Below are 23,819 nucleotides of genomic sequence, written 5' to 3'. Positions count from 1 at the left end.
ATTAAGAGTTGGACGCTTAACCAACTGAGTCACTCAGACGTCCCTGTGCAGAAGCTATTTTGGAAGTAATAACCCAAAATGTCTTCAAAGAATCTTGGAATCCCAAGAAAGCGAAGAACCCAGCTGACACACAGATACTGATCTCCTGATCCCAATCAAGCAGTGGCCGAGCCTTTCACTCCCAGCAACCCAACGTAAGAGGGGCTGAGAGCGGAAGGAGGAGGAAGAGAGATGTCATACTAGCATGGGGCACTTCTATTATTACTGCCAGAGGCCAGCATCACTTGTGACAGTGAAGATTTAGTTACACAGGTAAAATGTTAGAGTGTTCTGCCCACATTTTTTAGCAAGAAAAGAAGACACTTGTCAATATGAAAGGCAAATCCTATATCATATAAAATGGAAACATCAACTCCTACCAATTTTTCAAAACCACCTGCCGTCTATAGTTGACTAATAGTAATATTCTGTTCCCCCCGATCAGTAACGCTATTTCAGTTTCCACCATTTGCAAACAGTGCTCCTCTACAGTGTTTTAAATCGGAATCAAGACCCGGTAAGACATTTGTCTTTGAGAGATAAAGAAAACAAAGGTGTTAGTTAATCACATTCTAGTTCTAATCCTAAAAACTTTCAACTCTTCAATATTTTTTCCTTGAACCTCAACAACCTGAAAATCCACTAGGAGTCTTTATTGTCTAGTACTATTTCTTAAAAAAAAAAAAAAGAGAGAGAGAATAATAAACTCATCGTACTATGAGTTTGGAGGAACGTCAGGTCTGTGACTATACAGGTACCATTCATATGCTTTATTCATCTTACAGTTTCAACCCACTGTTAACTACTACACTAGCCGTACTTAGTTTTCAATTGGCAACAATCGTGCCTCGGATAAACCTCATCGGCTACGGTACTGCCGCTGCACAAATCTGTACTTGTTTTGACTATGTTCCTCCACTAACAACATTTCTTGCTCCCCTTACTGTTTTTCCCTCTGAAGTTCAAACAAGTGGGACAAGATAAATGGATAAGTACCAATTCAATAAACATCCCCTGAGTTACTAAAAGGAGCAAAATATGAGGGACTATAAAGAATACAGGGTATAATGTCTGTACTGGCAAATTTACAATCATATTGATGAGAAAAAAGACATACAGACCACAGTTGACTAGTAACTCAAGACAACATACTTTAAAGGCCACTTACGCACTAGAAAAAAAAAAAACCAGAGTTTTGGGGAGAAAGATCATTATCTTTATCATCTTTATTATTTATTATCATTTGTTATCATATATTTATTATCATTATTATTACTATCTTTATCATTACCTGATAATGATGGAACAGGGATGTGACCTAGTGTGTTCAAGGAGCACGACTCTGCCACATAGAGAGAAGAGGGAGTGCATTACAGGAAGAGAGAAGAGACTGAGCAAACATAAAGGCTAGGACCGTTCAATCAGTCACGTGCCTTGCCAAGTCTCTCTCAGATGTATTCTTTTTAAAAAAATTTTTTTTTTTAACATTTATTTATTTTTGAGACAGAGAGAGACACAGCATGAATGGGGGAGGGGCAGAGAGAGAGGGAGACACGGAATCGGAAGCAGGCTCCAGGCTCTGAGCCATCAGCCCAGAGCCCGACGCGGGGCTCGAACTCGCGGACCGCGAGATCGTGACCTGGCTGAAGTCGGACGCTTAACCGACTGAGCCACCCAGGCGCCCCTCTCTCAGATGTATTCTTCACAGCACTAGCTCTACAGACATTCACGGATGTTAGGTGAACAAGTAATTCTGAAGAACGTAGAGTTTATTCACAGTTTGTTTCAAGACTTCCTAGAATGTGCTTTAATGAGCTAATATGCACAGTCGTGCCCAATCTCTTCTGAATGTGGAACTCTCTCGGGAGGACGTTTTGTAGGACGATTTGGGGTACGGTCAGTGGGGTTCGGTGCACTGTGTCTGTGGGCAGCCCCCCGGGGCAATCTGTGAAATAAAGTGTGGGTCTGCCCCCCCCCCCCAAGGTTGGTGGCTGGGTCGTGCCACATGAAGGTGAGCACGACTTACTGATGACCCTAATGAAACTGTACCGGATGTGTAACAATTACAGTGGAACTCAGGTCCAAGTCCATTGTGACAGACCGGACACCTCATCTGCTCTGAGATCTCTAAACTAGTCTGGAATTTAAGACTGAGCCAATACAAAGTTCTCCAAAGAACAGCCTGTGCAAGCCTAGCTCATGATTTAGGAGAAAGCAAAATTTAAGCCGGATTTTTTTCTTTATTTACAAGTATGCTATAACCAGGTATTGATGACACCTTTATCAAGCAAAGTTCACACGATATTAGTAATCATGGAACGGCTAACTAGATATGTCCACTTTAAATAGTACCCTGGACTCAATGTGTCTACAGCTAAACTCTCACCACCCCTCTGTCTTCCACTCCTCACTCAAACACAAACAAGGTGCTGCTTCTCGGCTTAGTTGTACAACTGGCCAGAAATCCGGGAACTAGCTTTGACTCCCCAGAGCCTCCCACCCCCAAGCAAACTAGTATTAAGTCCTGCGGTCTCTCCCTCCTAATCGCTTCCCCTCTCTTCTTCCCTCTCCCTCGGTTCAGACCACAAGTGGAGTCTTACACTAAGAGAGCACTCGGTTCATATCACAGTTGTGTTACTTACTGCGTATGACTCTAAGTTACTTAAAATTTCCCATATTCGATTGCCCCGTGTATGAGATGGGGATACCTACCCCACAGGGTTGCTGGAAAGAATAAGTGGGAAACTGCATGGAAAGGACCGAGCACAGGGAGTGGCCCCTAAGAGTCGGAGTCTCCTTTCACAGATACCATTAAAGAACACAGCCGCCTAAGTCATCTTCCCAAACTGCAAATCTAATCATTTCACTTTCCTGCTTAGAACCTGAAACAGTTGCCTACAGGACAAACCACCTGAGGCCTACAAGATGGGCTACCGCCGCCATTTCAACCCCACTTCCCACAGTCTCCTCTATCCTCCAGCCAAATTACGTGCCTTTCCCGAATCTTTCAAGAGTCCCTGTGCCTGTTTTCTCTGCCTGGTATATGCACCCCATTTAGGAAATTTCTATTTCCCCTTCCGGGTGCAGCTCAACTCTGAGCAACTATTCCTGACCCTCCCCGCTCCCACCCGGCAGTTTGGAAGATTCTATGCCCTTGATTACTTAATGGCATGCATGTTGCAGCACGTGTCACATAGCGAAAGCAATGTTACAGAAGTGTCTCCACTCCACTAGACTAAATGCTCTTTGGAGAAAATGACCTTTATCTTACTCATATTTCTATCTTGCTGGCTTGCGTATGTATATGATGTGTGAGACACAGTAAGTCGGATGCTTAAGCACATGCTGACGGCAAACCCACTGGCAAGGTTTTACAACACGTCGCCACTTACACCGAACTTTGAAGCCACTTCCGCCCTCTCACAGTGACTCTGAGTGTATAAACAATATCCAAATTTACATGCCTTTGATTTCTACCAAAGATTCAACCTGAAAGGTCACGCTGGAATACTGTCCCTTCGATTATCTCCAAGTGCATGCTACGTACCGTCAGTGTTTTCTGGTAATATGTAATCTTTGCCCGGACAGGATAGGGTTTATTACGAAAGTCCCTCTGGCAACTCGCTAAAGCTTGACTGGCGCCATCACTACAGTATGAAGAAAAGGAAAACAGACAAAAAACGTAACAAAGCTTCCCGATACTTAAAAACTCACTATTTAAAATGACCAACGTCCAGAGAGATAAAACAACAGTAAGTTATGACAAAGTCTTGGGATACTTGAAGTTATTTATTCAGAAGACACAAAGTTAAGGCACGAGTTTTTTTCCCCGTGATTCCTGTTGGAACCATGGAGAGCGTCAGAAGCCAGTGCTCCCATGTGCTGACCCTAAGAGGAAAGTTACCCCTCCCACGCGAGACTAGAGCCACAGTCCTTTACGGCCCAATCGAATACGTGTGGAGCTTTCAAAACTGCCGATTCCTAGACCCCCCTCCCCAAGTGAACTGAAGCAGACTCACAAGGAGTGGCCTTGGCACCCTCTACTTTAAATAGCTCCACGGGTGGTCATGATGAACCAGGAGGATTAAAAATCACTAAGGTAGGAAACAGTAAAAAAAAAAAGTGCAGATAAGTTAATTTTTCTTATAGTTTACTGACTGGCTCAAAGGTAATTCCTCCCACAACAAACATGTAAAAATAAAAAATGTCCATACCTAATTCATACACAGCATAAATATACTAAACACAAGTTTTGTAGCCTGCTGAGAATCTTTAAATACAGCAACATGAAGGATGAATAAGGTGGCATAAATTGCTTGGCCACTAGTCTGGTCAAGACTTTGAACTTTATTTTCGAAAGATAAAGATGAAAGAAACATGACTAATGGCATTACTGAGAACCAGGAACCTTTTACAAACCTTTCAACGTATTACATAACTTTAGGTTGAATAAAACAACACATTTTTATGTTTGAAATCTGAGGTGGTCCATAGAATGAACTTTAAAACAGGACCAAATTAAAATAAGACCTTTCCACCAAGTTACAAAATATATCAAGAAAAGGAACAATCTTATTTCATCCGGAAAATATTCAGTCTATGGCCATACCACCCTGAACGCACCCGATCTCGGAAGCTAAGCAGGGTCGGGCCTGGTTAGTACTTGGATGGAAAATGTTCAGATTTGAAACAGTATATTTTCCAAGGTTTTCAAAAAGAAGCTGAAATCAAATAATATATAAAGCACACACTTACTTTTGATGGTCATAATGGATTTGTCCATTGTTGCCTATGATTACTATAGCAGGATTATTTTTCTAAAAACAAAAAGAACGCATTTGTTCTAAAGAATCCTTAGGTCGAAGAATGCTAGATCATTCTAGAAGTGCTATAAGGCCTCTTACATCTCTAAAACTTCTAGGGCTCAAAATGTTAAAATAATTAATAGGAAAGATTTCTACTTATTTAGAAAAATTTTAGTAAACTCTTCTAATCATTCAAAAACAGAGTCACCGAACACTTCAAGAAAGACTGATGATGTGCCCTGTGTGAATAATCAACTACAACACAGATGTGAGGAACCACTGTGAGCGTGGGAGAAGTGTGGGACCCAAGGGAGCTTACTAGCCAGAGGACTAACACACCTCAGCGTTCAAGAAGTTATTAAAGTTCTCCTTTAAAAGTGCTAATAATGACTTCTGACAATCAGCAGAGAAACTACCAGCTGAAACAAAGATCATCAATTTTAAGGCGGCTAACACATAAGTTAATGTTTCCAATTCACAAGTAGACTTTGCTCTTACTGTTTTAGGCTCTCCTAAGGACAGCATCAGAGAAATTGATCAAAAAGTGAAGTGACTAACATATGAGAAAGTATTAACATGAAAAAGTATTAATATGTGAGCTAGTAGTAGTAATGCACATGGATATTTTCATGAAAATAGACTGTAACAATCTTCTAAACACTATTGGTTTCACTGCCTATGTCTAAATGACCCATGCTTATCCATCAAAATTACTAAGCATACACAGGGGGCTGGGGAGGGAGGTCACTGCAAAGTTCTCAGAGTTAGAGCTCCATTATGACCTCCAGTTGATGTACAACAAATCATGAACTCATAGCTTTAAATTTCTAAACTCCTGGCTACATAAAGACTAATCATCATAATTTAAAATATAGTTTGGAGAGTTCTCTACTACTAACCTGACAAAAGTGTTAAATAAACTAATTCCTCACAGCCTAACTTTGTTAGCAGGTACACTCAAGCAGGTAACAGTCCTGACAACAAGCATACCTTTCCGTCGTTGTCAAAAGAATCGAAAAATATTCCAACACCATTCCACATATCAGCTGATCCAAACACAGGACCCTCCAAGCCTTGATTTTCTGTATACCAAACTGCCTGTAAATATAAATAACAGGAGGCATTTAGAGGCTAGTGGTATATGCATTGATACACATTTTAGATGTTAAATTCTCATACCAGGCCATCAGCTCCAATTCGACCTCTTCCAGTCACTCGAAATGTCACCTCAACTTCCCAGTTTTCAAAGGCTGCTTTTGTCTTTGTCCACACTGATCCTCTTTGGCTTTTTAAAGAGGGTGCTATTCGAATTTGATCTGAACTTGGAATAGCATCTAAAACAAAAATCAGGGAAGGGAAGCTTTAAGTTATAATTAGGTAAAACTCAATGAACCATCACCAAACTGTTCCATATACCTATAGAAATCGAATTTTAACGCAGTAACCTGTACAAAAATTTTGTTAGGAAAAAATTACACATTGACAGTTTCAACTTTAAAATTTTAGATGCTTCTAACAGCTCCCTTGCCATCTTTTGAACAGTGACATACCTCTGGAAAGAGAAAGGAAAGGAAAGGAAAGGAAAGGAAAGGAAAGGAAAGGAAAGGAAAGGAAAGGAAAGGAGGAAGGAAGGAAGGAAGGAAGGAAGGGAAAAAGGATGGAAGGAAGAAAGAAAGATTAAAGCTGCAACCATACACTGAAAATTCAAGGGGCAGGAGGGAAGAAACTATGGCTTAAAAAGCAAACCTACTATTTGATTCCCATAATATTCTTTTCCAAGTACCTCAAAAACTTGCATACTTTTTTTTTTTTTTAACCGTGAAGGATTTTACCAATTTACAAATGTAGGAAGCTCAAACAGTGTGAAAGGAACATACCACTAGGAATCAAGACTTATTCCTAGTCTCAGTTCCGCTGTGTGACTTTGAGCAAATAATTCTCTTACTGTCTTGGGTTCACCATATGTTCACCTGTAAAATGAAGGGGCTGGGCTCAATCACTTCCAGAAACACCCCAAAAGTTATATGCAAAATTCTGTGCATATATACATTCTTCTAGGGAGAGGGTCAACTGAATTTCAAGGCAATGAACAGTTTTTTAGTAACAGCAGATTCTCAAAGAGAATTGTGATCCCCAAAACAGTGGTCTGCATCTCCAAGCTAGGCTCAAGTCCCAGCTGCACCACTTGCTAGCTATTTGTACGAAAGTTACTCCATTTCTCTAACAACCTCACGGGCACAGAAGTATTTCAATAAATGTTAGCTAGTCCTGTAAATAGAACTAGATATTATGAAAGCACCTATCGGGCCTAAGTTCAAACAATTCTAACACACCCTCTCAGATATTAACCAGTTCTGACATCCATGCTTGGAAATACCTGTATTATGTCTTTACAGCTAGGAGAAACTGACAAAAAGACAAGTCGAGATGTTTTAGTAAGATCAGTAACTATCTGTCACCATGACTTTCAAATGCTTAAAAGGGTGAGGCAGACATCATGGAAAGAGTACTGGACACAGTATCAGAAGAACTTGATTTGTGTTCTGTTCTACTGACACTAGCTATGTAACCTTTTCCAAGAACCTTAACCTTTCTGAACAGTTTTTTTTCATCTATAAAGCAGCTAACACCTGCCTTGCTTACAAATGATCAAATCAGAGAATGAAGGGGAAAGAGCTCTGAGACCTAGCTACAAAGGGTTACAAATTGTCGTGATCATTTTTGTGCCCTTATGAACCCAGGATGTGTGCTAACAGTACAAAAGGACATTAGAGTTAAGAAAAGAAACACTGTCGATTTGGCCTTCATTTGGGGATGAATGTAATGGGCCATGTTTAAACTAAATCTTAAATTTCTCTATTTGAAAAAAAACCGCTTTAAATAATGGCTCTCCGGGTAAAACGAAAAAGGAAAAAAATGATCAATGGAGTTAAGAAGACAGTGAGACTGTAAAAATTACAGTGATAATGAAAACAAGAAGTATTCACAGCAGGGATTCCTTGAGTCAGTATGTAGAAAAATCATGACTAAAATATTAATCTCCTTATTTCACATTCAGTCTAGTCATCAACTTTAATTCACCAGGTACTCTCTAGGACATTTTTGCAGCAGACAAGTTTGGTTGAGTACAGACTGTAGAGAAAGTCAAGGTAACTAATTTGAGTAGTTGGTTAACATTCCCAATTGGCTGATGTATGTGGTGTTAGGTGGCAAAGACAGAACAAGCAGGCAAGGGACAGATGCAGAAGTGAAAAAGTGGGAACAAATCCATCACCACTACTGAAAACTTTATCGTCGTTCCAAAACAAAACCAAAAACTCCAAAAACCTGTGTTTGGCGCATCTGCATCATCTTTACATATTAGGACCGATATCACCTTGATTAACAAAAGCCCAGCAATATACCCTTGATGAGTGGGCACACAGTGAATACCTGCTGAGTAACAAATACTCAGCACTCCACTTCAAATACTTAATGACTTGGTCATTAAGTCAAATTGAAATTTTATACCTTTGAGTTTATACATTAATTTCAGTGAAACGGCTCTTACTAACAGTGTTTCCAATTCAGTCATTACTTTCTAGAAATGGGATATTTTATTTCAAGCACTGGACAATCTAACACAAAGCATACAAACACCTTCTATAAATAATTGTTTCATGACACATAAAGATGGAACTCAAACTGCCAGACTTTTCACCCCGTATCAAGGCATCTGCCACTTGGTTCAAAGGGTACATCTGATGGTCACTGAACGGAGCTTACAGCATGCCAAGTGTTATGGCTGGTTCCTTAGTCAGCAGTGACACATCAGCACTAGAAAGTACAGATTCGTTTTCTTCCACATATGTCAATGTGTAGCAAGGCTCTCTTATCTACTAACAGTGACAAACAACAGAGTGAATAAAACTCGGAGCACAGATTACTTTCAATTTTCAAAAAAAACTAAAAATATCTTTTAAAAGGCTGCATCTGTTATTCTCCAGTGTCAAGTGCAGAAACAATCAATACGAAAAAGAATCCCTGTTACTAAAGGGACGAGCGTGACTCTTGCTACATAATAACGAGAGAAAAGCTCAAAGACCACACCAAGTCACTATGAGGCAAATTCAAGGTATTCCAGTAACACAACAATGTCCTCAGACGTAAAAAAAAAGACTCAAAAACTACTCTAAAACTAACGTACGCCATCTCCGGAGGCGTCAGTAGGTACCGGGTACAACCTGGAGCATTCACCATTGCTGACACCGGAGAAAAGACAGCAGGGGAGGCCCAGGAGAAGCGGGAAAGGAGGGAGGGAAGCTGCCTGAACAGGTCTCAGGTTGGGATGGCCGGGGGTGGGGCTGCGGGACGTTCCCGGCGAGACGTGGCATCAGGGTGAAACGCGATGCTTAGAAGAGAGTTGGAGTGCCTGCAAGTGTAGGAAAGTAACAAAACACCTCTACCCCGAACGGAAAGAACGGACGACATCACGGAAAAGAGGACAGGAGGACGAGGGGTGGCAGAATGGGGTTGGGGGGAGCCTTAGGGGGCAGGCGAAGAGAACCCTGCGGACCAGAGCCGACCTGCAGGAGGGGCTGCTGAGAAGGGTCCACCGCGCCAGTGGAATGCAGCGGGGAGAGGGTGAAGAGGAGGAGACGCAAGGCGAGGAGGGGACCCTGGCCCCCCGCCCTCTTTCCCGGCTTACTCCCCGCGTGGGCCCAGAAGGGCACTGTCCCGTCGCTTTGCACCAGGTGCGGCCCCTTGAAGCTGTATTTGTACTCGAAACGGCGGTGCGGCGGTGCGGCTGCGGTGCCCGCGGCACCAGCGGCCGCGGGGTCGCCTCCCATGCCGTCGCCCCCGGCGAAACGACTAAGCGACAGCAGCAGGGCGCAGAAAAGAGACCGAACTCTGGCCTGGGGACCCCTATGCCTGGATCCCGCCATCTTGGATTCTGGGAAGCGGAGGCCGGCGGGAGGAGGAGGGGCGCGGGAGCTACGGACGGCCAACAGGGCGCTCGCTGATTGGCGGAGCCCGAGGGACCCCGAGGGCAAGGGTGAGCCCCGCCCCCGGCCTCCGCCAGCCCGGCGGCCGCAGGACTCGGGGCATCTGTGGGCGGGGCCCCGCGGGAGGGGGCGGGGCCTGGAGGCGGCGCGGTCTACGCGCCCCGCCCGTCCTCTCCCGGGCTGGAAAGGGTCTCCTACATTCCGTTCCCAGGCGACGGGGAGCGTTGGCGGAGCACCGCACACGCTTCCCTGCAAGAAGCTTTCTCCTGCCTCCTAACACACGTTAGGGGTGGAATTCGCGAGCCCTAACGCCTGTGGACTCCCCACATCTGTCTTCCCTGCCTACAATAAACCGTTCCAGTACTAGAAAAAAGTCTTTTTTTTTTCTTTTTGTTGTGATACCAGTTGTTCAGTAGCTGCTTTTCATTAGGTGGACTTTGCAGAAACAAGTCTTTCCAGAAACAAGGCATAGGTACCAATATGATGGTCCCAGCTCGCTGAGCTCCATCAGCCTGTGTTAGGGCCATGAATATTAACCTAGGGGGTTTGGATATTGCCATTGAAAGTAGGAAGTGTCTGTAATGGCCTTAAAGGAGAAAAAACGGGCAGGTTCTTGTTGAAAGAGAACACCTAGACGAGAGGTGACTAGTGTCTGGAGTGAAACGTGAGTGGGACAATAGAAACAAGAAGCAAGAGAGAGAACTTGACAGCGAATAACTTCAAAACCTAAGACTACCGGTTTCTCCCCTGATCCCACCTCAACAGGCCCTCCACCTTGTATTTCTTTAGGTTTGGCTTTCAGTTGAGGTAATGATAGCCTGGCTGGATATTACTAAATACCTGCACACTATCCGTTCCTCCTTCTGTCCTGATTAACACACCATTTTGTTCAGGGTGGCAATATATCCAGCTGAAATACTCATTTCTCCAGCCTGCAGGGCATCTAATGAAAGGTCTGAGGGAGTCACTTACCAAATCAAAAGGTAAAACCTCACTAGATGAAGGGGGTCCCTTTCCCTGTTTGTCCTTCTTCCTGCTTAAAATGTGTATGCAATGTCTGGAGAGCAGCAGCCATCTTGTGACCGCTAAAAATGATGGCCCAAGAAGCCAGGAGGGCCCCTGTCTTTAATGATTGTCCTGAGCTCCCAAGTCTGCCTATTCCAGACTTCTGTCTTCTGAGATAAGACCCTCACTCATTTAAGCTATTATTTCCGGGTTTTGTCACCTGCAATCCTAACTGATAATCATAGCTCACATGTACCATGTATCAGGCACTATTCAGGGTGATAAACATACATTTACTCATTTAGGAGGAAATTAACCCAATATTTTCATCTAACATCAAGGCCTTGCCCTAGCTATTTCATTGATAAGAAATAGACCTCTTGCTCAAACTATCTGCCTGTCTTCCCTAAATAATATGTCGAACATGTGAAAAGCCCTTCTTCAAGCTTCACCAATTATAAATCAGTCATGGAATGGGAAGGCTTGTTTACAATAGGACGATATTTTATATTAAGGTCAATCCCATATTATGTTTTTTTTTTTTTAATATATAAGTTTTGTAAAATACAACAAGAAGGGATTATCTACTACTCTCCAATGCCTGAGGAAATTTCAATTTTTAAGTCAAACTTGCAGAAGGCCCTCCCCAGCCTACTGAGCCCAGCACAAGGCTGAGAAATGAACTCACTTTGGTAACTGATTCTTTGTAACTCTTTCCTGGTAAGAGCCAGCCAGCGGAGTCTAGTTGTATGCCTCTTCTATGAGAGCAAAAAGTATCTTAGATGCCGGAAGATTGATAGGACTATCCCATTTAAAAAACCTATGGTAAGACTAGGGGCGCCTGAGTGGCTCAGTTGGTTATGCGGCCTGCCCTGCCGACTCTTGATTCCGGCTCAGATCTTGATCTCCTGTTTGTGAGTTCCAGCCCTGCCTCAGGCTCTGTGCTGATTGTGCTGAGCTTGCTTGCGATTCTCTCTCTGCCCCTCCCCCACTGGCTCACTGTGTCTCTCTCAAAAGTAGAATAAACTTCAAACCTATGGTGATGTTTTGCTTTTAAATGAGTGAAGAGACTAGGAGCAGATTGGGAGTGTTTTTTCCTCTTGGTCTTTCCACTCACTGAGGTAGCCTTGTGGATCAATGTGGTGTTTTCCATAATTGGTGATCAATTCATCTACATTCCCCTTACCAGTGACATTCATTCTTGTTGTCTGGAGTCGGGGATAAAAAATCTATGGGCCATTAAAAAAAAAAAAATCTTCTATGTCCATGAGACACTTCAGTGACCTTATAATAGACCCTCATTTTCATTTAAGCTCGCTGGAAAAAATTTCACGTAGTTGTAGCAAATATAGTGTTAAAACTAAGGTTACGTGACAATTCGTTAGTTGCGTTAATGGCTTAACCAATTTGGGGGCCGCATAATGACTTTAAATCAATCATACTTGATAAGAGTAATGAACATGAGGATATTATCTGCTTGATCCTTCAATGTGCGATCATTCATTCGTGCATGTGTTCATTTGTATACACTCATTAAGCATAACTGAGTACTCCACTATCCTAAAGGCCAGGTAGTAAGCATACAGCCTCAATAGAGAATTCAGATTTAATCTTTTGTACATATATATTTTTTTAAGATTTTATTAATTTTTTTTTAATTTATTTTTTTTTTCAACGTTTATTTATTTTTGGGACAGAGAGAGACAGAGCATGAACGGGGGAGGGGCAGAGAGAGAGGGAGACACAGAATCGGAAGCAGGCTCCAGGCTCTGAGCCATCAGCCCAGAGCCCGATGCGGGGCTCGAACTCACGGACCGTGAGATGGTGACCTGGCTGAAGTCGGACGCTTAACCGACTGCGCCACCCAGGCGCCCCAAGATTTTATTTTTAAGTAGCCTCTACAACCAACATGGGGCTCAAGCTTACAACCTTGAGATCAGGAGTCACACGCTCTACTGACTGAGCTAGCCAGGTACCCCCATAATATATTGTACTAAAGGGGATGCTTTGGGCTACAGAAACAAACAAAACTCAATTGAAAGTGGCTGAAACAGTAAGGAAAACTATTATCTCATGGAACTGTAAGTTAGAGGTAGGACTGAGTGCAGGAAGTTACATGGCTCTGTTGTGCATCTTTTTTTTTTAATTTTTTTTTTGAATGTTTATTATTTTTGAGAGAGACAGAGACAGAGAACAAGCAGGGTAGGGGCAGAGAGAGAGCGAGACACAGAACTGGAAGCAGGCTCCAGGTTCCGAGTTGTCAGCACAGAGCCCGATGCGGGACTCAAACTCACAGACCATGAGATCATGACCTGAGCTGAAGCCGGTCACTTAACTGACTGAGCCACCCAGGTGCCCCTGTGCATTTTTGAAAGTTCCTTGGCTCTACTTTGTATTGACTGTATCCTTGGGCTTCTCTCTAGCTTCTAAGATGGCAGTTTCTTCTTCATATTCCATGGGAGAGAGAAAAAAAATATCTCTTCCAACGTTGGAATCAAACGTCTGTTCTTTATTCAACTTAGGTTACATGCCTGTCTTTGGAACATTAACAGTAGCCAAGGGAAAACCACTCACTGAGTCAATTACTGATTAGAGGATGGCATTACTAGATTTGGTTAAGAACAGTGGCCCCCCTTGGGGCGCCTGGGTGGCTCAGCCCATTGAGCGTGCGACTTTGGCTCAGGTCGTGATCTCGCAGTCTGTGAGTTCAAGCCCCGTGTCAGGCTCTGTGCTGACAGCTCGGAGTCTGGAGCCTGTTTCAGATTCTGTGTCTCCCTCTCTCTCTGACCCTCCCCTGTTCATGCTCTGTCTCTCTCTGTCTCAAAAAATAAATAAACGTTAAAAAAAATTTAAAAAAAAAAGAACAGTGGCCCTCAAATCTCACTGTGATTCAGGATTACCTGTGGAACTCCGCCCCCAACATTCACAGTTTAGTAGGTCAAGGATGGGGCCTAAATGCTGTGTGTTTGGGAACCCTACTGTGAGAATCACCAGCTTAGACGTCATGATCTACCTCAGGAACTGGGGAAGGAGTCAGCTCCGCTGGGCCACCTGGGCTACGTGTGGGAGGGGTGACTCTTTGACCAAAGCTGGGGTTCTGTTTAGAAAGAAGGTTGACATGAAAGACCGAAAGACAAGAAGCAGCATCTCCTACACACGTTTCGGCAAAAACATGATAATGTCCTAGCTTTTATAGACGATTAAGGCTGCAAATGAAAGAGGGATCTACACTAGGGGGACATGACAACTGATTATAAGAACAAAGAGTTTTCAAGGTTACACCATAGTTCAAATAATCAGATCCTTTTAATCAACAGGGATACAAGATGTAACATTTCTTTTTTTTTTTTCAACGTTTATTTATTTTTGGGACAGAGAGAGACAGAGCATGAACGGGGGAGGGGCAGAGAGAGAGGGAGACACAGAATCAGAAACAGGCTCCAGGCTCTGAGCCATCAGCCCAGAGCCCGATGCGGGGCTCGAACTCACGGACCGCGAGATCGTGACCTGGTTGAAGTCGGACGCTTAACCGACTGCGCCACCCAGGCGCCCCAAGATGTAACATTTCTAAGGAAGGTGGACACCGAGTCGTATCTAGCCTCTGCATAGAACAGTTTCTCCCCTCTTTGGATCGCCTTGTGGAGTCATTATTGTCTCTGCAAGGCCTGTGTGTAACTGCTAGGGCAAGACCATAAGCAACTTGCTGACATCCTTCTCAGGATGGTTTTTAATTAGGATACCTTTTTACTTTTTACCTTTTTACTTTTTACCTTTGAGAGTGTGATAATGGAATGTTTTGAGTGGTCAGTCTTTTTAATCAGCTGTCTCTGCACCCATTTGCCAAAGCAGAGTAAGAGAGACAAAAAGGGGTTTCCCAGAGCGTGCTCCTTAAAACTCCCCGGGTACCAAGAGATACTATGAGATAGTAGGAGCATAAGAGTTTTATAAGTAAGTGTAGGAGACGCGAACGTTCCTGTGCACAGTAAAGTGTTAAAAATGCATAGAAATCCTCTAGGGGTGAAACCCAATTGATGTCGTTTTAGGACATTTCCCCAAGTTATTTGATTACAGGAGCCTTTTTGCACAACACTTGTTAACATACTGCAGGACTTCTGTCTTGTGGAACACACTTTTGGAAATGCTGAACAAAAGGACTTTACCACACCATCCAGTCAAGGAAAATCTGTTTGTTTCCATTAATAACCACTCCAAGATTTACCAAACTTCTCTCTAAAAGCAATTCACTCTGATGGCTAATCTGAGGATACCATAGACAAAATCAATATCTGAATGCTTCACACACACCATGAGTAAGCTATGATCAAATATAATAAAATGATTTTCATAGAATTTCGCTACTAATTTCTCCTTTGACCACTTCAGGTGGACAAAATGAGGGCCTCTGATGCCTTATACACAACAGATTCTTAAATATTTTTAAAGGTGGTACATAGCTGAGAAATATAGTCACGAACACGCAAAGCTTTATGTGTAATGAGTTGAGCATTCTGATTGAATAGGATTTTAGCAATTTGCCGACAACGCCTTCAAAAGTCTGAACGAATATGAGGTGTCCAGTCGCAAATGGTGTTTATTTCTAACACATTCAATTCAGTTGAGTTTCCTAAACACTTCCTGGATGGATACCTGTGAGATTCCAGGGTCTCTACTGTTTCTAGTCTGTTCCTTTCACAGAGAACTATTTATGATATTTAAAATTTTAAGACAGTTCCTTTTCTAGAAGTTAAGCTTCTAGAACTACACTCAATGGTGTCATTATAGTCTAGATGAATAAACACCTAGTAATGCTTGAGTGTATGCTCTCATGATCATTCTCATTCCATACTTGAATTTTCTCATATTTTGCTTCCGAAAACCGTCTGAAGAGGCATCTTATTAGGTGCATTCTAAAGATCCCTCCTTCCACTAATCTCCCTTTGAGACCTACATAATGTAAGGGAGGATATGCCAATGCCCCATCTTTTTTTTTTCCCCCAAAGGGTTTACTTTCCGTTTTTTAAAATAGTTTCTTCTGTTCCCTTGCTCGTCCCAAACTGGGCACCTGAAGCTTGGTAATTGCACAGATTAAATGCATAGAGAACCCTGCAGTTATGGTAAAAATATGTGCTTAAATTTAAAGCAGTTAGTTACCAATGGATGCAGGATCCTGCACCAGAATGAGTCTGCTCAATATTGACACAGTGAATTGTCCTGAGAAGATTAAACCACAACTAGAAAAGCAGGCGGAGGAACAGTGAGTGACAGGGGCTTTATGGGGGGGCAGGGCCTCCCAGGGGGAGAGTTCATCTTCTTGCTCAAAGAGACGCCTTCAGGGATCATGTAACTTGAATTCCCTGTGAATTCACTGTCATCTTAGCTTGACCAGCTCTGGAAGAACATATTAACCTCCGCTTGTGATTTTCAGAGAACCATTCTAATTTAGCAAGTAATTAAGGGTCACATGCGGGATAAAGAGCTGGATAATCTTGGATTACCCACAGGAAGCTTTGTCTCCAAGGCAACCCCCGGGGGAGGGGCCGTTAATGCAAAGGCCAGCCGGTTAATGAACTGGGAATGGTAACTGGCTCCCAGAGCCGGTTGAGCCAGGGAAATAGAAATAACAATCATAGTGCTAGTGAATGATTCCCTGAGAGAAAACCAACGTTTCAAAAGCCATCGCGGGCTGAACATGTAGAGAAAGGATGTAATCGTCACTATTCCGCTAGATCAAGCCTATGGATCTAAAATTAGCTGCTCTCGAATTCAAGCTACACTGGTCTTTATTTATGAATTCTAGCCTCGTCTCCAGCTGAATCCTCCCGTTTCAGGGCTTCCTATGACCTAATTACCCCACAGCCTAGTTTCTCCAGAGGGGCAGCCTCAGTAACCACACCAAGGCTGGGAGATTGGCCCAAGGGACCTTTGGAAGAGGAGACAAAGGTGGCATTGTCCAACAGAGGCTTTGATATCTCACGCTGCGCTAAAAACGAAGATAAGGTTGCACAGATAAGCACCCTAAGATTTCTGACCAGGTTAGTAGAGGTGGAAGGGGAGGGTACCGAGGACCTAATGCGGAAGTCAAAGGCAGCCCCACAAGGAAACCCAAGCGGGACGGAGCGGAGACCTCGAGCACCTGGCTGACTCCTTCAGGAACCTCTTTCTCCCCGGTGGCCAAGGCTGAGTCTCACGCGAACTCATGAACTTCATGAGTGCACAACTTCGTGAACGCTCATTCACTGCCCTCCTTTAAAAGCTTACTGAAACACATCTCACACTCAGCTGTCTGTCCTGTGTCAGTGTTCACGAGCAGTCTCTCCTGCCTTGCTTTTGGGTCCCTTTTGCTTGTGAGTCATGGTGTATTCGGTCAATATTCTATAAACATTTACTAAGGATCAATTGTGAGGTGGGCACTGTGTTGGGTGCTGGAGATAAAAAAGATACGGTATCTGACGGCAGGGGTTCACAGACCAGGGAAAGTGCCGGGTGAGCAAAGCAGAAGTGTGCCATAAACTCCGAGATAAATGCAGCCAGGCATACACAGGATGCTGTACATTCTTGGATATTCAGTCATTAAAAAAAATTTTTTTTTTAATCTTTATTTATTTTTGAGAGAGACAGAGACAGAATGTGAGTGGGTTAGGGGCAGAGAGAGATGGAGACACAGAATCCGAAGCAGGCTCCAGGCTCTGAGCTGTCAGCACAGAGCCCGACGCGGGGCTCGAACTCACGAACCATGAGATCGTGACTTGAGCCGAAGTCGGACGCCCAACGTACTGAGCCACCCGGGCGCCCTTGGATAATCAGTAATAAGAGAGCTAGTAACAAGAAAGATGACTTATCACTAAGGCCAATGGGGTGGTTGACGAAACCACAGCACTTGAGGACAGGCTTTTGGGAAATGTTGGCATTGAAAGTACCAGCTCGTAATCACTACCTCAAGGCACAGATGAAAAGCAGGGGTGGTGAACTTCTGGGTTAAGGAAGAGAAGGGTGAAGAGCAGGGAAGATGTTTTGGCAGATTGACTCCAGCCTCCTTACCAGGAACATCCGCCCAGGACGATGTGTTTTCAGCCTCTGCTGGGGTATGCACGCCTTTGAGCAAATTCTTCCATGGGGACAGATTTGAGTACGGGAGAGAAGAAAGCGATCCAAAACTTACCAGGCTTAGATGACAGGAAATGGAAAGAGACAATTCGGGTGGGGCATCGTATTTTCCATTCTGTATTTGTAAACAGATATAAAAGCACTGGGGGGGGGGGGGGGGAAGTAGATTTGAGAGCAGAAACAATGAGCCAACTGGGAGGTAGAAATAAACTGAAGCCATTTGTCTGATGACTGTTTAAGTGGTCTGGCAGCATGCAGGCAGGTGCTCTGCACCTATGATTATGGTCATGATTTATAACCTTCTCTGGGTTAGATTTCAGACATGCGCGGCCACATCTGAAAACCACAACAAGGGCCTAAAACTGCAATCAACTCAGTAACTCATTTAATTAGCATCTGTAGTTCTCATCGATGTGCTGCGTCCCGCTCCAAGCAAGGATAGAACAATGAGCCGGGCAGAGGAGGCTTAGGTCTCAGTGTTTTACATGCTCATAACGGGAGACAGCCAATAAAACTACCAACAGGTTAAAAAAAAATTTTTTTTTTAATGTTTATTTATTTTTGAGAGACAGAGAGAGACAGAGCGCGAGCAGGGGAGGGACAGAGAGAGAGGGAGACACAGAATCCGAAGCAGGCTCCAGGCTCCGAGCTGTCAGCGCAGAGCCCGACGCGGGGCTCGAACCCACAAGCTGTGAGATCATGACCTGAGCTGAAGTCAGGTGCTCAACTGACTGAGCCATCCAGGCACCCCTCAACAGATTTTTTAAAAAGGAAATTTCAAATTGTGATATTGATAAATGCCACAACACCCACCAACAACAATACCGAAAACAAACGGAAAGGGATCGAGAGTGAGTGGCAGGATTGGGTGAGCTGGTGAGGGCTGTGAGAAGGCCTCACCATGGGGAGACATTTGATCTGAGGACTAAGGGAGGGGGCTAAGTGAGGATCAGGGGACAGAGTGTCCCAGGCAGAAGGGACAGATAGTGCAAAGTCCATGGGACAGGAAAGCTGTGGCTTGTTCAGGGAGCAGAAGAGAAACCAAGAATGACTGGGGTATGGTCAGAAGTTGGAAAAGGGTAGAAGATGCTGGAAGATTGCAGGGGCTTTCTGAACACGGTGAGGAATTTGAATCTTATTCAAATTGTTGCTGGAAGCTACTGACGTGTTTCCAGAAAGGGACTACCATCATCTTCCTCTGTGATCTGTGCCAATAAATGAATCTCATGGACCAGTGGCACCAGTATCGTCTGGAAGTTTGTTAGACACGCAGATCGCAGACCCCACCCCAGAACAAGGGCATCGGAATTCATCTACCTACCACCTATCTATATTTTAAAGTTCTATTTATTTGTTTCGAAAGACAGAGAGTGCGTGCACGCCGTGTGGCGGAGGGGCAGAGAGAGAGAAAGAGAGAAAGAATGCCAAGCAGGCTCCGTGCTGACAGCCCAGGGCTCTCTCTCATGAACCATGAGGTCATGACCCGAACCGAAATCAAGAGCTGGACGCTCAACCAACTGAGCCACCCAGGGGCCCCCCACACTGTCTATTTTCACAAGATCACCGGGCGCTGCACGTGTAGGTAAAACTTTGAGAAGCACGGCTGTGATCGTATTTGTGATTTTAAAAGACCCCGAGGCACACCTCCTAAGGGGACGATAATTGAAAAAAAAAAAAAAAAAAAAGGTGTTGGTGAGCTTGTAGAGAAGTGGGCACGCTAGTTCATTGCTGGTGGGAATGTGAAATGCTGCGGTCGTCATGGAAACCAGTTTGGCTGCCGTTCAATAACTCAAACATAAGTTAGCATATGACCCAGCAACTCCACTCCTGAGTGCACATACCCAAAAGAATTGCAAACAGGTGTTCAAAGGAAAACTTGTCCGTGAATGTTTGTAATGGCACTTATTCACAAGAGCCAAAAGGTGGAAACAACTCAAATGTCCATTGACTGGCCAAGGGGAAACAAATCCATGCAATGGGTTATTATTACCAAGCCATGAAAGAAATGAAGAGCTGATATGGGCCATAATACAATCGACCCTTGAAAATGTCATGCATGCTACATGGAAGAAGCCAGGCACGCTAGGTCATATACTATGTGACTCCATTTATATGAAGCATTCAAGATAGGCAAATCTACAGGGACAGAAAGCAGACAGGTGGTTACCAGGGGCCGGGCGGGGGTGGGGGAAGGCCGTGGTGGCGAATGGAGACCGACTGCTTAATGGGTCTAGGATTCCAGCTAGGGGTGGTGACAATGTTCAGGAACTAGATAGTGGGGATGGTCATACGACCCTCTAAGTGTACTAACTGTCACTAATAGCAAATTTTATGTTACGTGCGTTGTACCGTAATTTAAAAAAAAAAAAAAGAACTGTAAAGGATAAGAGTGGAAGACACATCAGATCGTATTTCCTCAAGGGCCACTCGTGGGTGTAGTGTGTGGTTGCGAAACTGTATTTTGATTTTGTAACATTTCATGAATGATCAGGATAGTAAAACTTTATTTTTTTAACAATAAACTTAAAACTTTATTTATTTATTTTGAGAGAGAGAGAGAGAGAGAGAGAGCAAGTGGGGGCAGGGCAGAGAGCAAGGGAGAGAGAGAGAGAATCCCAAGCAGGTTCCATACTGTCACTGCAGAGTCGGCTGTGGGGCTCGAACTCACAGACCGTGACGTCATGACCTGAGCCAAAATCAAGGGTCAGTTGCTTAACCCTTTAACCGACTGAGCCACCCGGGTGCCCCAGGATAGTGAAACTTCAAAATGCACATACATTGCTTTGAGAAAACACACGCTAACAGACCTGGTAGTAACTTGCTGGAAGCTAAAATTAGAATGTTCTTGCCTAAATTAGATCTGAATCAAGTAGCATGCAGTTCAACAAGGTCGAGCAGAGGAACTGAAAAAAGGTAAAAGAGATAAAAAAAAAAAAAATCAGGGAGTTAGAAGCCATGGCCAGAGGGAGCTCTGGGGACAGAAAGTCAATTTTGGTAACTGGATTCATGTAGGGGTGGGTAGACTACAGATCACACAGAAACCATCCGGTTGGATCGTCATTCCATTCAACATGGCTCAGACCCATTCTCGAACTGCGTTTCCAATGCTGGGGCTGGTAACATGGGAAGCACAGGAGAACCATGCATTGGTTAGATTTAGATTATGAACACCCGTGAAGAGAAGTTTGGCAAATCCATTCACTTATTGGTCCTCCACCCTCGCCCAGTCTCCTGGTCACCTGCCACAGCTCCGTGTCCTGAGAGGGAGTAGAGTATGAGAGCTCTGGGTCTAGAGTGGTCTTGAATAATGCCACCACCGTTTATTGGGTGTGATAACGGGGCAAGTCACTTAACCTTCTACGCCTCTGTTTTCTCAACTGTAAAACACGGGATTCCGATTCAGAGTTGTGAGAAGGAATTGAGTCAATGCATGGAAAAGACTCGGAGAAATGCTTGGAACCCCGGAGTCACTTGGTCCCATTAGCTGACAGTTACCTCTACTCGGCAGAGCACTGGGATCATGGAGAGAGTAAGATGTTCTCCCTGCGATGGCAGAGCTCACATCTGGTAGGGAACCAGCTGCAGTGCCCCCTGCCAAACACAAAGGAAGAGGTGGGCACAAGGTGCTCTGGGGTCCCAGAGGGACTTTAGTTTTGCCCGGGGGGAGATGTGAGGGTTCCAAGACCGGGGGACATCCGAGTAGATCAGGAGAGGGATGGCAGTCGTTGTAGCCAGAGGGGACAGTATGTGCAGAGGTCAGAGGTGTGCAAGACCTAGCTTCCTTGGGGAGTTGTGATTGGTTTAGTGCAGCTGACACAGAGTGTGAGGGGGTCATCCCTGCAGATGAGCGGGAAAGCCGGCCCTCCCAGCTTCTGGTGGTTGCCAGTGTGTTTTTGGCATTTCTTGTGGTTATATCAGTCCGTTTTAGTCTCTGTCCACATGGCCCGCTTCTCTGTGTGTTTCTGTGTCTCAATTGGATTCTTTTTTATAAGGGGACTAGTCATTGATGTCCACCCTGGTGGGTGGCTCAGTCGGTCGAGCATCCCACTCTTGATTTCCGCTCAGGTCGGGATCTCATGGTTTCGTGAGTTCGAGCCCCGCATGGGCTCTGTGCTGACAGAATGGAGCCTGCTTGAGATTCTCCCTCCTTCTCTGCCCCTCCCCCACTTGCACTCTTTCTGTCACTCTCAAAATAAATAAATAAACTTAGGGGCGCCTGGGTGGCTCAGCGGGTTAAGCGGCCAATTTTGGCTCGGGTCATTGTCCCGTGGTTTGTGAGTTCGAGCCCCACGTCAGGCTCTGTGCCGACAGCTCAGAGCCTGGGGTCTACTTCTGATTCTGTGTCTCCCCCTTTCTACTCCTCCCCTGCTCATGCGCTGTCTCCCTCTCAAAAATAAAATAAACATTAAAAAAGTGTTTTTTTAAAAATAAACAAAAGTCCACCCTAACCCAGGATAGCCTCATTTTAACTTGTATACATCTGAAAACACCCTATTTCCAAATGAGGTCTCATTCAAAGGTACGGGGCTGGGGGGTGGGACTAGAACATGTCTTTCGTTGTAGGTGGGGGAGATACAATTCAACCTAAGGCAGGGACTGGCCTTTTAAGACCAGGGGAGAGACGCACGTAAATACATATTTTACATGGATTGCTCTGGGGGTTTGAGATGAGGAAATGGGAGGACCACGAGATGTTGGAGGGCCACTTAGGGGTTTATTGCAAAACAGTGAGAACTCCTGAGGCCTGCACAAAGGTCACCTTTAAGAACGCTGAGCCATCAGAAGCACCAGCCGGTCTCATTGGAATTTGGGGCAAGGACAGTTCATAGGCAGTGAGGAATGTGTCCTTTTACCAGGAGACGAATGGGGTCTGGTTCTGAGAAGGCACTGACGATTCTTTCCGCCATCCCATCCAGTATTTCATCGGGTGTGATAAGCTGGTGATATTTTTGTCGGCACATAGAACGTGTTTAGTAAATATTTTGATCAAAATTAAGAAAGAAACCCAACCCACGAGTAAATGGTAAGTAATGCTGTCGAAACCATCTAGAGGCAAAATGAAGTATGACAAAAGCAAGAATGTGAAAACTATGCCCAGGCAAGATGGCCTCTGTCTATCCAAACCTACCACTTAACCTCGCGAACTTGCCCAAGTTCTGTGGTCCCCAGGAAGCTGGCCCCTTCCCGGTGTGCACCGGGTTCACCTCTGAACTCCGGAGCTTCTCTTCTCCAGAAAATCGTCAGTTCCTTCTACCATTGCCCACAGGTCCTCCTGTAGACCCTTGGGCCTTGGGGTTCTCCTCCTTCTGCTTAATTCTGGCCTGGAATTCTGGCCTGGCTCCACAAAGCTTTTCTCTGATCAGGAGGTTTCAGGAGCACCTCCCACGGTGCTCCTCTTGTGTACTCTGTGATTCCCCTGATCACGGGGTCCTCCCCCTCACAGCACCGCCCCCTGTAGACCAGGACTGCAGGACTCGACTGGACTTCTCACATGCCCCCAGCACCCACCACAGAGCAGGAAAACAGTCTGCTCTCAAGAGGTACTGGGAGCAGGAGTGAGCAATGAAAGGGGACCATCGGTGTCCTTTTCTTTGGCAGCAAATGTCTCACGTTTGGTACATTCTGAGAGATGGCGATATTCTAACTCCATCACTACGTCCTTTATTAGTTGGATAGTTCTATGAAAACCAACTTCTCATCCATTTAATTTGATCTTCTGTTCTTACAAGGGCAGGAACACTCTTGATTCTTTCCTTTCTTTTAAGGTTTATTTATTTATTTTAAGAGAGAGAGAGAGAGAGAGATGGCAGAGAGAGAGGGAGAGAATCTCAAGCAGGCTTCATGCTGTCAGCACAGAGCCCAACGTGGGGCTAGATCCCAC

At 44.5% G+C, this 23,819-nt stretch overlaps 1 protein-coding gene and 1 non-coding gene across 3 annotated transcripts in view; both read right to left on the bottom strand.

The window, feature by feature from the left end:
* Positions 1–9,784, bottom strand: part of LMAN1 (lectin, mannose binding 1) — a 34,469-nt gene extending 24,685 nt beyond the window's left edge. For both annotated transcript variants that reach the window (XM_030336293.1, XM_030336294.1), the window contains exons 1-5: positions 9,532–9,784; positions 6,024–6,178; positions 5,835–5,942; positions 4,795–4,856; positions 3,587–3,686 (exon numbers count right to left, since the gene is read on the bottom strand). In XM_030336293.1, the coding sequence (XP_030192153.1) occupies positions 3,587–3,686; positions 4,795–4,856; positions 5,835–5,942; positions 6,024–6,178; positions 9,532–9,769 (663 nt within the window). In that variant the 5' untranslated portion in view covers positions 9,770–9,784. The remainder of the gene's footprint in view (positions 1–3,586; positions 3,687–4,794; positions 4,857–5,834; positions 5,943–6,023; positions 6,179–9,531) is intronic.
* LOC115498898 lies at positions 788–931 on the bottom strand. Its single transcript, XR_003964005.1, has one exon. It is a non-coding gene; the product is annotated as a U4 spliceosomal RNA (small nuclear RNA).
* Positions 9,785–23,819: the final 14,035 nt, after the last annotated feature.

Source organism: Lynx canadensis, chromosome D3, assembly GCF_007474595.2.
Source record: "Lynx canadensis isolate LIC74 chromosome D3, mLynCan4.pri.v2, whole genome shotgun sequence".
NCBI classification, from domain to species: Eukaryota; Metazoa; Chordata; class Mammalia; order Carnivora; family Felidae; genus Lynx; species Lynx canadensis.
Note: the sequence above shows the minus strand (reverse complement) of the source record. Positions and strands in the feature narration are given on the sequence as shown.